We start from the raw sequence: 16,044 nt of genomic DNA on the forward strand, positions 1-16,044 counted from the left end.
AGGCATAGACAGAGAGGTATAGACACAGAGTCCATGGAGGGGAGGCTGGTTTCCATGATGTGCTGAGCTGTGTCCACAACTGTCTGCAGTTTCTTGCAGTACCAGGCAGAGCAGTTGCCATACCAAGCCGTGATGCATCCAGATAGGATGCTTTCTATGGTGCATCGATAAAAGTTTGTGAGTATCAAAGGGGACATGCAAAACTTCTTTAGCCTCCTGAGGAAGTAGAGGCGCTGGTGAGCTTTCTTGGCTGTGGTGTCTATGTGGTTGGACCAGGACAGGCTATTGGTGATGTTCACTCCTAGGAACTTGAAGCTCTCAACCCTCTCACCCTCAGCACCATTGATGTAGACAGGTGCATGTACACCGCCCCCTTTCCTGAAGTCAATGACCAGCTCTTTTGTTTTGCTGACATTGAGGGAAAGGTTGTTGTCATGACACCATGTCACTAAGCTCTCTATCTCCTTCCTGTACTCCGACTCATCATTATTTGAGATACGGCCCACTACGGTGGTATCATCTACAAACTTGTAGATGGAGTTAGAGCAGAATCTAGCCATGCAGTCATGAGTATATAGGGAGTAGAGGGCTGAGGACTCAGCCTTGTGGGGCACCAGTGTTGAGAATAATCCCACTGGAGGTATTGCTGCCTATCCTCACTGATTGCAGTCTGTTGGTCAGAAAATTGAGGATTCATTTGCAGAGGGAGGTGTTGAGTCCCAGGTCTCGGAGTTTGGTGATGAGTTTGCTTGGAATTATAGTATTGAAGATGGAGCTGTAGTCAATAAATAATAGTCTAACGTAGGTGTCTTTACTGTCCAGATGAGTGAAGGGCCAGGGGAATGCTGTCCACTGTAGATCTGTTTCGGCAGTAGGTGAATTACAGTGGGTCGAGGTTGTCTGGGAGGCTGGAGGTGATGCGTGCCATGATCAGCCTCTTGAATCGCTTCATGCTGGTGGATGTCAGAGCCACTGGTCGGTAGTCATTAAGGCATGTTATCTTGTTTTTCTTAGATACTGGAATAATAGTGGTCTTAAAACAGCTGGGAACCTGAGATTGAAGCAGGGAGAGGTTAAGTATGTCTGCAAATACTTCTGCCAGCTGATCTGCACAATATCTGAGGACATGGCCTTTTAGGAGATGAAGAGAAATTTCTTCACTCAGAGAGTGGTGAACCTGTGGAATTCTGTACCACACAGGGGAATGGAGGCCAAGTTGGTGAATATATTTAAGGAGGAGCTTGATAGGCTTCTGGATACAAAAGACGTCACAGGGTACTGGGAGAGAGCAGGAAAACTGTATTAAGACAGAGGAGCAGCCAGGATTGTCTTAAATGGCAGAGCAGGCTCAAAGGGCCAAATGGTTTACTGCTACTTTCTGTTTCTATCCGAACCTTCCCTATTCTGTCCCTTCACTTTTTCCCCGGAGCCAAAGAGGCTGAGGGGTGATCTTATGGAGGTTTATAAAATCATGAGGGGCAAAGATAGGGCAAATGGTCACGGTCTTTTTCCCAGGGTAGAGGAGTCTAAAACTAGAGGGCATAGGTTTAAAGTGAGAGGGGAAAGACTTAAAGGGAATCTGAGGGGCAGGGTTTTCACACAGAGGGTGGTGGTAGGTATATGGAACGAGCTGCTAGAGGAAGCTGCAGAGGCGGGTACAATTACAATGTCTGAAAGATATTTGGACAGGTACGTGCATAGGAACAGTTTAGAGGGACAGGCAAATGGTGTAAGCGTAGATAGGCACCTTGGTTGCCGTGGATGAGTTGCTCCAAAAGGTCTGTTTCTGTGCTGTATGGCTCTATAAATCTATGAACTTGTGGTTTATAAAAGTTATCCTCTTCCTTTCCGAGTTCTGCATACTGTTTTTCTTTTCACTACCTCGATGTCTCTTATTGTGGCATGATCTGTCAGGATGACATGCAAACAAAAGCTTTTCACTGTATCTTGGTACATGTGACAAGAATATACCAATACCAAAGGGGATAATGGATTCTCCTCTCCCAGTGCTTCCTGGGGCCCACACAGCCTGGGACCTCCAGTTCCCTCACCTGCATGAGGTAGATGGGTTTTTGCAGTGTGATGTTACTGGTGGGGACCCCAGTGCAAAGTTCAGCAGCCAGTGCGAGGGCTTATCCATGAGGAAAGTGTGTCTTCCTGGGCTGAAGCTGGGTCGGCAGTCCGAGGGTTGAGAAAGCTGGCAGCCGCTGACTTGTGGATTGGGGTCTGATGTCAGGTGATTGCAGAAAGTAATTGGCCTGGGATGGATGGGGATGTCTGTCACAAACAACAGGGAGACTTGGGGTCTGTGGCTAAGGAGGTGTGCCTGGGCTCAGCATAGCTCTTGGAGTGAGTGGGGAGCACCAGGGGATGGTAGAGTTGGAGGACTTGGATCTTCAGGGGACTGGGTGATTGGCGACCTGGAAACACTGCAGATATATTGGTTTATTATTGTCACATGCACGAGATACAGCAAAAAGGTTTTGTTTGCGTGCCATCCAGATAGATCATTCCATACATAAGTGCATCGAGGTAGCAAAAAGGAAAACAGAATGCAGAATAATGTGTTACAGTTACAGAAAGTGCAGGTAGACAAATAGAGTGCAAGGGCCACGACGAGGTAGATTGGGAGATCAAGAAAACAAGAGTTCATCTTTTGGCTTATCAGACGTCCGTTTAAGAGTCCGATAACAGCGGGATAGAAGCCGACCTTGAGACCTAGGGGTTGGAAGGTCAGAAATATGCGTCAGATGGTCATGGATGCAGGAATCTTGGAAATCTGGAGAGTGGGGGGTTGGGGAATGGGAAACTTGAGGAATGGGGGTATTGTGAATTTGGAACATTGGAGAATTGGAGGAACGGGGTGGCCTGTGGAACGGTAAAGTGTTTCCCACTGTGAGGTGAATCTGTGGTACAGAATGCCTTTAGCTGCATGAACTTTGCAGCACTGCCCTCAGAAAGCCATCACCTGCTTCCCTCTGAGGGTTTATAGTCATAGTATCATACAATAATATAGCGTGGAAACAGGCCCTTCGGCCCAACTCATCCATGCCGACCAAGATGCCCATCTAAGTTAGTCCCATTGCTCACATTTGGCCCATATCCCTTGAAACCTTTCCTACCCATGTACCTGTCCAAATGTCCCTTAAATATTGTTACTGTACCTGCCTCAACCACTTTCTCTGGCAGCTCGTTCCATATACGCACCACCCTCTGCATGAAGAAGTTGCCCCTCAGGTCCCCTTTAAATCGTTCCCCTCTCACCTTAAATCTATTCCCTCTGGTGTTTGATTCCCTTTCCCAGTACATTCAACCCATCTACGCCCCTCATGATTTTATACATTTCTATAAGTTCACCCCTCAGGCTACTACGCTCCAATGTATAAAGTCCTAGCCTGCCCAACCTCTCCTAATAACTCAGGCCCTTGAGTCCTGGCAACATTCTTGAAAATCTTCTTTGCGCTCTTTCCAACTTAATGACATCTTTCCTGTAACGGTAACCAAAACTGAACACAATACTCCGGGTGCGGCCTCACCAACGCCTTATACAACTGCAACATAACGTCCCAACTCTTGTACTCAAAGCCCTTGAACACGAAACACTCCATTACTAAGCAATGTTTTCCCCGTTTCTCCTCAGCCAAACGCACACCTTCTCAGGGGATATATTTTGTTCCCTTTCCAAGGTCTTGACGTTTTCTCAACTAAAGGCTCAAAACTGGACTTAATGTTCTCACTGCAGCCTAAACAATGATCAGCGCTGCCTTTGCAATGCCTCTGATTTTTATGAAGCCTTGAGCTTTAAAGATTATTTTTAATGGTTTTGTCAGCTTTTATAAACTTGTCTGAATGGTAAAGCTCTCTATTGTATAGTGTGTAACTCTAATTCCTTTGTCCTAAAATGTTTCACCTCACTTTTATCTGCAGTAATTTTATCTAACGTTTATAGCCTGCCATGGAGCAGTGGTGACTAGGTTTAGAGGCCACCTGGAGGAATGTGAGGGAACAGAGGGATTTGCAAAAGGAGTTGGTTGAGGGTAGGAAGAGGCTCCAATGAGTCAGAAACATCGATATAGACCAGTTGGACCAAAAGGCCCATTGTGTGCTGTGTGTTCGCAGTTTGTCGTCTTCAAGTTACTGCAACAGTAAGCAGGAATTATGGTGCAATCAAAATGAAGGCTTACTTTCTATCATGTTTTTCATAATCTCAGAACGCTCCAAAGTATTTTTACAACCTGAAGAAGGGTCCTGACCCGTAATGTTGACCACCTGCTTTTCTTCACGGATGCTGCCTGGCCTGCTGAGTTCCTCCAGCATCACTGTGTTTTTTTTTCATCTTCTTCCAGCATCTGCAGTCCTTTGTTTCTCTATTTTTACAATGAATAAAATTCCTTTTTAACATATTGCTACTGTTATAATCAACCAGATACAGCAGCTATGATATGCACAGGTCCAACAGTCAGCTGTTTGATAATGCTGGGCACTGATTCTGCAAATATTTTTGCAATTCAGAATGTAATTTTTAAACAACCCAAATGCAGTGGGGCACTTTGCGCACCAGTAGTGTGCACTCAGAAACTAGATGGAATCTTTAGTATGTATCGACGATAGGTAGGCACACAACCCAAACAGTCTGAAACACTCCGCTTTATGTATGTTGCATGTAAGTGTACAGTGCGGCCCAGGTTTGTGATCAGTGTGGATTTTACACTGAATTTGGCCTTTAGTAGAGGCTTGGAGCCTGGATTGGTGTGGTGATAGGGTTGAGCTAACCTGGGCTACTGTGGGGAGTCCATACTTCCATTTACTTCCTCAATTTATGAAAGTGAGGAGCTCCTGTTAAGCAATATTCTGTAAATCAAGTATTCATAAGTTAAGGAATTACTGCAATTCCAGATAAAGCTTATTGCTTTAAGGACCATTTTCACACTATCTTATCGACGTCCTCAAGACTAACCTCCCACCCCACCTCTGACGAACGCCACAGCAGGCTCCTCCTCCAGTATCTTACCCCCAGTTTCCTCTGCCTTTCAGCCTAGTCAGGTCCCCAACTCAAAACCTCCCCAGTCGCCACTCACTACAATAGGGGGAGGTCAGGGAAGGAAAGCCCTTTGAATTGGTTTCCTTATTCCAGGCCTGTTCCCGTTGCATGTGGCACCTCAAGCATCATGTACGATGGAATATCGATGCCTGTGCCCCATCCAGCACAGATTAACCCATGTTTCCAGGAGCGAGAGAGATTTTATACCTCTGTTTTTTGCCCAGTGTGCCGATAGTACCATGAATAAGATTGAGTTGACTGGAGAGAGATGTCCTGCTTTTGGGGAATGTGGCCACATGATCTCTTACTGAGTGGGTAGATTAAGCCATGTTCTTTTCCAGAAATTAGGGATTTTGTGCACTATACGACTGAATTTTATCTAACGTTTAATTACTTGTTGCATTTGGGTCCTTGAGGGTGTGTAGCTTACTGCTAGAATGAGGTAATTATGAGGTACATACTTGTGGAAGCAGCCAGGCATCTGCAGTGACCTCAAACACTTTGTATTGGTTCATTATTGTCACTTGTACTGAGGTACAGTGAAGAACTTGTCTTGCATACCGTTTGTACAGATCAATTCATTACACAGTGCAGTTACATTGGGTTAGTGCAGAGTGCATTGAGGTAGTACAGGTAAAAACAATAACAGTACAGAGTAAAGTGTCACAGCTACAGAGAAAGTGCAGTGCAATAAGGTGATCGTGAGGTCAAGAGTCCATCTCATTGTATAAGGGAACTGTTCAATAGTCTTATCACAGTGGGGTAGAAGCCATCCTTAAGCCTGGTGGTACGTGCCCTCAGGCTTCTGTATCTTCTACCCGATGGAAGAGGAGAGAAGAGAGAATGTCCCGGGTGGGTGGGTTCTTTGATTATGCTGCCTGCTTTGCCAAGGCAGCGAGAGGTAAAGACAGAATCCATGGAGGGGAGGCTGGTTTCCATGACGTGCTGGGCTGTGTCCACAACTCTCTGCAGTTTCTTGCTGTCCTGGGCAGGGCAGTTGCTGTACCAAGCTGTGGTACATCCAATTCTTTTGCATTTGAAGTCTATGAGGTAGACATGGGTATCTTGCACCGGAGGGACCTTCACAGAAAATTGAGGCCTGCTTTAGCACTGGTTGAAGGAGACCAAACCCAACTGCTGTGGAGCATCTGTTAATTTTCAGCCAATATCTCCTTTGCACTGAAACACTATCAAAATGGCCTTTAAATTAAATTTTCAGTGCTGTGACTGCAAATAAAGTCGATGGATGTGTTTGGTCCCATCATCCTCTATTCCCTCCACCTCCCACATGATTCAGTAGTAGGCCACTCGGCCCCTCTAACTGGCCCACCACTTCACAAGACTATCCGGGCCCCTGCTCGTGTGTTCATCCTCATTGCGCCACGCTGGGATCTGCGTCCTCACTGTTTCTCCCCGCCCTGGTTTCTCTGCAGGGAGTTCCAGTGGATTTCCCACCTGCCGGTCAGCGGCACCCTAGACGAGCGGACGGTGGAGCTGATGTCCATGCCGCGCTGTGGAGTGAAGGACGTCGGCAGCCACGAGAGTTGGGAGGGCCGAGTGAAGGCCCTCTTCCTCGGCCAAGCCGGCAAACCCAGGAGGGCGAAGCGTTACTCACAGCAAGGTAACCTGTGGCTGCCATCCCCTGACAATGCCCGCGTGCTCAGGAAGGTTTAAATAGTTCCAGTGGATGGTCGCAGACCCGAAACATTAACCGTTTCTCTCTCCACAGATGCTGCTCGACCTGCTGAGTGTTTTCAACGTTTTCTATTTTCAGTTCAGACTCTCAGCAGGCAATTTGTTTTTTATTTTCAAGGCTTTAAATATTGAGCACTGCAGAAGCTGACACCCTTCTAAAATGTGGGGCTCAGGCCAATACTGGTCAGTAAAGTTTACTGATTACATAAGATAAGATATCTTTATTCGTCACATGTACATGGAAACACACAGTGAAATGCATCTTTTGCGTAGTGTGTTCTGGGGGCAGCCCGCAAGTGTCACCACGCTTCTGGCGCCAACATAGCATGCCCACAACTTCCTAACTCGTACATCTTTGGAATGTGGGAGGAAACCGGAGCACCCGGAGGAAACCCACGCAGACACGGGGAGAACGTACAAACTCCTTACAGACAGCGGCCGGAATTGAACTGGGTCGCTGGTGCTGTAAAGTGTTGCCTAACCGCTACACTACCGTGCCTTCCATGAGGTACAAACAAGGAGCTAAGGCTGCAAAACTAGTGTTTTAATATCCTTTGCTTCAGCAGTATGTCATTCACTAATAAAAGAGAAGCCTAAAATCTGTCACACCCCTGAAATCGGTTAATCAGTGCTGCGTGGAGACAAGCAAGCTTTGTGACAACCAGGAATGGTGGGGGGGGGGGGGGGGGGGGGGGGTAGGGGGTGAAGGGAGGAAGGAGAGGTGAGAGGGAAGGGTGAGGGTCTAAGGTGAGGGAGAGGGGGAAGGGTGAGGGTGTAGGGAGAGGAGGGAAATGTCAAACAAAAAGTCAGCAATGTGTGTTGCTGGCATCGTTAACACAGACATCGACATCTTGAATGGAGAAAACCAGAATGGCAGAAATGTGACAATTAAGATCTTTATTTTCCTGTTTGTTTAAATCTCACAGATCTTATTTCTCGGTCCTCTAGGGACAACAGGCATGTGGTATCGCAAGGCCCTGCAGCTGGAGGTCCCAGTTCCCCACAGAGTACCTGGGCTGTACTGTTGCTTGCTACAGCCTCTGAATCCTCCCAGTGTTTAGGCCCCCAGGTTACATCGGACCGCAGTTGTCAGTAACTCCATGCTTCAAAGTGCACTCCATGCAGCCAAGAGCTACACTCTTATCAGTTTAATCAAGTTCAATCTGCAACAACTGTCAACACTCCCTGCTCTTGGTTTGCTTTGCAAGTGCTGCAAAGAGATTTAGTTTACAGTTCGGGAGCTGGGCACTGGTTTCAGTGCAAGGAGTGGTGATATTAACACTTTCTTTGCTGAGTTTTGTTGCTTCTCCTTAACACGCTGCAGCCACTCACTCCCCAAACCATCGCCCACCACAGACCTGTGGAAGAAGTCTCGCCGCTCCCCGCCTCCAAGTCCCTCCACCTCTCCCCTTGTGGTGAGGATGGAGAATCAATAGAAAACAGGGCTCTAGTTATAACCAGGAGAGTTGCCATGGAATTGAATTGAGAGAGATTCCACTTCTGAGTTGAATTTAGAAGGAAGATGTGAATTCATTTGCTAGATTATATCAGGCAACTCAATTATTAATGAACGAGTAAGGCAAGTTCAAGTTTATTGCCGTGGGCATGCATACCCAGGGTATAAATGCCATGAGAATTGGCTTTTGCAGCACAGTACATTACACACATGACAAACATGAATTACATAAACTTAAGTTAACATAAATTATCCACAACTTACATGACATAATAAACACAGCAAGGGATATCAAAACATCTGCTGGATCGCCTTAACTCCATGTTTGTTTTACCTCGTGTATACAGTTAAGTTTACTGCCTTGTATTGGGGTGAGTCCCACGTTTCAGAAAAGTCCCAGTCTCCATGTCATATAACACAGAAGGAAGACATTCGGCCCATTGAGTCTATGCCAGTTTGCAGAGCAATCCCATTCCCCACTAATTTTCCCCGTAATCTGTCCTCACATTCCTATCAATTACCTCCAGTTTCTATCACTCACCTATACATTAGGGGCATTTACAGTAGCCAATTAACCTGCCAACCTGCACATCTTTGGGATGTGGGGGGAAAATGGAGCACCCAGGGGAAACTTGCCCAGTCACAGGGAGAACGTGCAAACTCCACACAGAGAGGGCCAGAGGTCAGAACCCAGTTCACTGGAGCTGTCTGTATGTTCACTTGGAGCATGACCAGAATTCTTGACCAGTAATGGCACCAAGGCATGATGTACAGTGGCCTTGGTAAGGCTTTAGGCTTGGTGGATTGTTAATCCATGCCTCTGTTCCAGTATTATTATCACAGCACCATTTTTGTATGTAGATACTGTGCTTAATGAAATTACCTGGACATGCCACTGACAACACCAAGCCTAACACTGAGCACTGTAGACCTTACAAGCAACTGTCCTACCAGACCTCAGAGACATGAGAGAGACCCAACTAGATGTCTGCTAGCCCTGCAGGATAGCAAGCTAGGACCAGTTTTAGTTAGAAGGACTGCTTTCTCCTGAAGAGATTTTCCGACAGTTTGCACGCCAAGCCGCCCGTTCAAACCTGACCATTGTAGCTTTTCAATGTGTGCTGAAAAATTTAATAATGTTACATGCAGGACTGTTCCCCCAGTGTCAATCCAACTTTCAACCTTCTGTTGCAGCACGCTGTCCAGACCTGCTGGAGCCTGAAGGCTCCCTGATGTGTCAGTGCATGTGGATAAAGCTGCGTTCCGTGCCGGGATTTGGACGCTTTTCCTTCAGGCACCTTCGCATTCTTCACCTCTTCACCCGAATCAAAATAATTTAGTAGCAAAAATCTCAAGTCAGAGCTCAAGCAAGCTGCAGAGTGGAAGTATCTCAAACTCTTATTGGCACAGAATTCCTGCCCACTATTCCCAGTCCTTCATTCGTCTCTGGATCTCACCATGGTTCCTGTGTTATATTACCATTCTCAGTCCATTCTTTATGGTTCAATTTATACCATCCGAATCTTAAAGTCACAGGTTCAAGCTCCACTCCAGGGCAAGAGCAAATAATTTATACCTTGATAAAGTGCCACAAGACCACAGTTGTAGATGTTCTGAGGACAAGTAAAAGATGTGGAATTGAATTTAGGAGCTGGCAGGTATTGTTGCTGCTATATAGGACCCTGGGCAGACCCCACTTGGAGCACTGTGCTCAGTTCTGGTCACCTCACTACATGCAGGAGGTGGAAGCCATAGAGAGGGTGCAGAGGAGATTTACAAGGATGCTGCCTGGGATGCGGAGCATGCCTTATGAAAGCAGGTTGAGGGAACTCGGCCTTTTCTCCTTGGAGAGACGGAGGATGACGGGGGACCTGATGGAGGTGTATAAGATGCTGAGAGGCATTGATCGTGTGGATAGTCAGAGGCTTTTCCCCGGGGCTGAAATGGTGGCCACAAGGTGCTGGGGAGTAGGTACAGAGGAGATGTCAGGGGTAAGTTTTTTACTCAGAGAGTGGTGAGTGTGTGGAATGGGCTGCCGGCAACAGTGGTGGAGGCGGATACGATAGGGTCTTTTAAGAGACTGTTGGATAGGTACATGGAGATGAGAAAAATAGAGGGCTATGGGTGAGCCTAGTAACTTCTAGGGAGGGACATGTTCGGCACAGCTTTGTGGGCTGAAGGGCCTGAATTGTGCTGCAGGTTTTTCTATGTTTCTATGTCTGCATTTTCAGGCTGATGTAAAGGTTCTGAAGGACAGCTCAAGGAAGAGGAGGGAGTATCCTGGCCAACATTCCTCCCACTACCAACACCAGAATGGCCATAGCCAATCAGTTATCCCATTTGCCATTAGTGGCCTCTTTGTGTGTGCTGACTTCCATGCCTGTTTACTTAACAGTGACTGCACTCTGAAAGTAATTTCTCTGCTGTGAAGTACTCTGGATCATTCCTTGGCTCCCTGTCTGGGGATATCTTGAACCAAGTCTGTGTGGCAGAGACTGATGGGATTAGATTGGAAACATTAATGAAATCAAATGAAGCTGGGTGGCTCTCATGTGGGCAGATTCATGCCAGTGGGGAAGGCAGGGGACCTTACTCCCTCACGAATGTTTTACAGCCAAGAAGTTCATTTCAAGAACTTCTAATGGGGGAATGTAGCAGCCAATTTGTGCACAGCAAGCTCCCACAAACAGCAATGAGATAAATGACCAGAGAATCTGCTTGAAGACACAAGAGACTGCAGATGCTGGAATCTGGAGCAACAAACAAGAAGCTGGAGGAACTCAATGGGTCAGGCAGCATCTATGGAGGGAAATAGACAGTCGGCGTTTTGGGTCAAGACCCCGGAAATGTCGAATGTCCATTTCCCTCCAGAGATGCTGCCTGACCCGCTGAGTTCCTCCAGCATCTTGCTTGTTGCTCCAGATTCCAGCATCTTCAGTCTCTTGTGCTGCCTCCAGCTGCTTGTTTGTTGTGCCAGAGAATCTATTTGGTGGTCTTAGCTGAAGAATAAATTTTGGCCATGATGTGATCTGGCCAGCTCAACGTTAAACAGTGACACGGTGGATTATCTATCATCCGCTGAGAGGAGAGATGGAGCCTGATCAAATGTCTCTCCTCCAACAGTGCAGCACTCCCTTGTCCTGTCTTTTTGTCACTACAGATTAGAGTCAAAATCCAGTACAGATCATTAACAGTCAGTGAACACAGATGAGTGTAAAAGTCGAAGGATAAATTTTTAACAATGGAGAAGTAGAGATTTTGGTTTTTGCAGCATGTTTTCACTTCTGTTTCTGCCAGGACTGTTTGCTCTTGCTGTAGTAGAGGTGTTGGATGATGAAAGCTAGGCGTGTTTGCCCTAGGCATGTTTTGGGAATTAATCACCAAAAGAATGCAGTGTCTGTACAAAAACTAATTTAGAATGACATGGAATTTCACATCTTAGTAGCACGAAGCAGAGTCAATAGTTTTTACTTGCTAGTCATACTTGGCATGCTGAATTGGTCTGATATCACTCCTACACTGTAAATAAATTATCACATATGTTCACCCCATGGTAGAACATTGCTCTGTTTTGCTTTGTGTTAATTCCCATGTCATTTAACTTCCTGCCTGGGATTTTTTAATTCCCCTCCTGCCCTTTAGGAATGAAGAACTTGCATTTGTAAAGCAATTTACATATCCTCATAATAACTCCACAGCTAGTTTTGAACTGTAACCGTCGTTGTAGAAAGCAAACATGATAGCAAGTAGGATAAGGCATAAAGAGAGGCTTGAGAGAAAGCAAGAGCTTAATGCAGTAGACAGCCTGGAGGCGTGCAGAAAGTGTAGAGGTGAAGTTGGAAGAGGGTTGGGAAAGTAAAGAGAGCTTGAAAAAATGCTGTCGAATAAAATGAGAGAAAGCTTAACGAGTTCACGAAGACCAAGAGGGTAACTATGGGTAAGGCCTGTTAGGGACTGAGGAGGTAACCTGCCTATGGAGGTGGAGGACATGAGGAAGGTTCTTACTGAATAGTTAGTGTCTGTTTACACAAAAGAGGGAGATGGTGCGGATGTTGTACTTCAGGTGAAGGTGTGTGAAGTATTGGATGGGATAAAATAGCAGAAGGGGAAGTATTGAGGGGGTGCATTCATTGAAAGTGGATAAATCATCAGGCCCAGATGAAATATAACCCAGGCTGTTCCAGGAAGCCAGCAAGAAAATTGTGGAGGTTCTGACTACAATTTTACCGTCCTTACTGGCTACAGAAGTGGTGCCAAAGGACTGGAAGACATGGACAGGGAGGAGGGGAATAAACCAATTAGTTTAACTTCATAAGTGAACAAATTATTGGAATCCATCGGAAAGTGTACAGGTGAAGATTAAAAAATAATAAAGGTAAGAAGTTACCAGTGGAAGTGGTATACTGACCCTCGAGCAGTAACCACGTGGTAGGGCAAAGTATTAAAGAAAGACATAGTGAGAGCTTGTCAGGAAGATAGGGCAATAGTCATGGGGATTTTAAACTACATATAAACTGGAAAAAATGGATGGCAGAGGAAGCTTAGGTGGGCAGTTCACAGAGTGTTTTCAGGATAAATTCTTAGAAGAACATGTTCTGGAGGCAGCTAGAGAACAAGACAGGATTAACTAATGACCTCGTAGTGTAGGAGAGATCATATTATGGCTGAATCTTACATTCACTTTGAGGGAGAGAACTCCCTTCTGACTCACTGGGGCTCAATTCTCACCCTCCCACTCAACTCACCAGGGGTCCAGTGTGATCTTCTTCAACTGACCAGGGTCCTGTTTCCCTGGCTCCTACTCAGTTCACTGGGAAATTTATTACTATACTCTGTAACATCTAAGAAAAGCAAATTAAAATGTATAGGGATATTAATATTTTTTTATTAGAACAAAATAACATCTGATAGTCTGGAAAAATTGCTGAGTGTGCTGGATTATCAGAGTTTTACTGTACTTAAATGTGTACTTGAAGAGCCTGGTGCTGGAAGGTAGGATACTGGAGGTGGATCTGGATCAGTCCAGATGAAGGGTCTCGACCTGAAACATTGACTGTCCATTTCTCTCCACAGATGCTGCCTGACCTGCTGAGTTCCTCCAGCAGCTCGTTTTATGCTCAGTTCGAAGGCATGTTGTTGTTGCTAAGAGGGTGGAGACTGATTAACTGTGTCTATCCATTTATCCAACCCTTCCCTTCTTCCTGTATTTTCAAACAGCCCCAGATTAGTTCAGAGCAGAGGAACCATGCCTGTACAAACTGCAGTTTACACCTCTCGGCTTGATTATGTGTGTGGTGCTCTAACCTCACTGTTTGCCTGACATCCAGTCTCACAGACTGGTGGAGATTGTTTCAGCAGCTGACAGGCCCAAGGGAGTGAACAGACCCTTGGAAGTGTCGAAAACCAGGCTGTTGAGAAAAATGTCAAAGTTGATTAATTCTGGAGCTTTGGGAATTGCTGTCAGGAGTCTAGGTGTCCAAGCATCCCTGGGAAATTTTGGAAAGGATGTTTGTGGCCAGTGATTAGAGGCAGCACAGGAATCTCTGTGTAAGCAGCTCATTTCCTAACCCCGGGGAAATGGGAGATGCTAACATTTGCCACAACATTCTCGCTGTGCAAATCTCACAATTGAAGGCTGGGGACTGATCAATTTTGTTTTTACTGTAGTTTTTGGAAATGAAGAACCAAAATCTAACTTTGCTGCAAGCAGCTTTTGATGTCCACTGGTGCATCCTGTGGGTTTGTTTCGGAGTTGTAAAGGCAGGTAATTTAAAATTATGGTCTCCTGACCTTGTCAGCACTATTATCAGGAGTCCTTCAAATCACTCACTCTGTGCGCCTGCAGAACTGAGACAAACTGGGCAAGGAAAGTTTATGGTTTGGTTTTGCTCTAAGTCTGCATGGATCTCAGCTTACACAACAGAGTCTGACGACAGCCCCTGACAGAGGAAAAATCAGCAGGGTACGGGGATGATGTATGGTGGCTGCTGGTGGGAGTGTGTGCACTGACAAGATAGGTTTTAGATCTTGTTATATCTCAGACTGCAAAACAAAAAAGGTGAAAGCTGAGTTTTGATCTTTAGGAATTTTATTTCTTTTCTTCAAGCTTGCTCACTGCACATGGACACAAACAGTGAGGGCAGGCAATCCTGGGCCTGTGGTCTTGCAAGTCATGCCACATCAAGTGATGGACTCATGTAAGCTGCTGAGGGGTCTTGACAGCGTGACTGTGGAGAGGATGTTTCCTCTTGTGGGAGAATCTAGAACTGGAGTCACTGTTTAAAAATCAGGGCTCTCCCACTTAAGGCAGAGAGGAGGGGATTTTTTTTCTCTCTCTCGGAGCCTTGTGAGTCTTTGGAACTCTTCTCCTCAAAGGGCAGTGAGAGCAGAGTCTGTGAAAATTGTTAAGGCAGTGAGAGGTAGATTCTGGATCAGCAAGGGGGTGAGAGGTCACTGTGGGTAGGCAGGAATACAGATCTGAGGTTACAATCAGATCTTATTATATGGTGGAACAGGTCGAGCGGCAAACTCCTGCTCATAATTTGTACGTTTGCCTCCATGTATGTAGGTATGTTTGTGCCTAAGTATGTATGTGCCTATGTTTGTGTGAATGTATAGACCTATGTTCATGTGTAAATAAATATGTACACATGTTCGTATGTATGTACTGTATACAATTATGCTCATGTGTAAGTATGTATGTACCTGGGTGTGTGTATAACTATATATGTACACGTTTGTATGTAAATTTGCATGTACTTGTGTGTAAGTATGTATGCACCTATATTTCTATATATGTGCCTACTTATGTGTCTGTCTAAATGCCTTTTAAGCATAGTAATTGTGTCTGATTACTCCACCACCTCCTCTGGTAGTATGTTCCAGATATCAACCAGTCTCACTGGAAAACAACTTGCCTCTCAGATCCCCTTTAAAGCTCATTCCTCTCACCTCGAACTTATGCCTTCCTGTTTTTCATACCCCTACCATGGGGAAAAGATTCTGACTTTCAAGCCTCTCAATCTTAAATAATTCTACAGGGTCACCCTTCGGCCTCCTTCTCTCCAGAGAAACCAAGCCCAGCCCATCCAATCTCTCCCCACCACTAAAGTCCTCCAATTCAGGAAACATCCTGGTGAATCTCCTCTGCACTCTCTCCAGTGCAATCACATCCTAGTGTGGTGACCAGAACTCCAGGTGTGGCTTAACCAGAGCTTTGTAAAGTTGCAACACAATCTCTCCACTCTTTTATTCTGTGCCCTAACCTATGAAGGCAAGCATGCCATATGCCTTCTTCACCATTCTAACGACCTGTGTTGCCACCTTCAGGGAACTATGGACATGGACCCCAAGGTCCCTCAGTTCATCAGGATTCCTTAGTGCCCTATATATGTCCTACCCTAATTTTGACTTCCCAAAATGCATCATTCTTACTCTTGTTGGGATTAAATTCCATCTGCCAACGCTCCACCCAACCTTCCATCTGATCTAGATCCTACTGAAGCCTTAGACAACCTTCCTCGGTCTCTACAACACCACCAAGTTTCCATGTAATCCACAAATTAACATTCACGTCCAAGTTGTTAATATATATTGCAAACCGCAAAGGTCCCAGCACGGCTCCCTGTGGTGCACCACGAATCACAGATTTACAATCAGAAAAAATATCCTTCCACTACTCCTGTATGCTTCCTATCACCTAATCAGTTTTGGATCCAGTTAGATGGTTCGCCTTGGATCCCTTGCGCTTTAATATTCTGGACCAACCTACCACATGGGGTCTTCTCAAATGCCTTACTGAAGTCCATATACACAATGTCTACCAATCTGAGATTAATCCTCCTCAAAATTA

At 45.7% G+C, this 16,044-nt stretch overlaps 1 protein-coding gene across 1 annotated transcript in view; it reads left to right on the forward strand.

The window, feature by feature from the left end:
* mmp28 (matrix metallopeptidase 28) overlaps window positions 1-16,044 on the forward strand; it is an 84,230-nt gene that overhangs the window by 38,471 nt on the left and 29,715 nt on the right. The window contains exon 3 of the mRNA XM_052035718.1: window positions 6,475-6,662. Within this exon, the coding sequence (XP_051891678.1) occupies window positions 6,475-6,662 (188 nt within the window). The remainder of the gene's footprint in view (window positions 1-6,474; window positions 6,663-16,044) is intronic.

The sequence above is a fragment of the Pristis pectinata genome, chromosome 21 (genome assembly GCF_009764475.1).
Source record: "Pristis pectinata isolate sPriPec2 chromosome 21, sPriPec2.1.pri, whole genome shotgun sequence".
NCBI lineage: Eukaryota > Metazoa > Chordata > Chondrichthyes > Rhinopristiformes > Pristidae > Pristis > Pristis pectinata.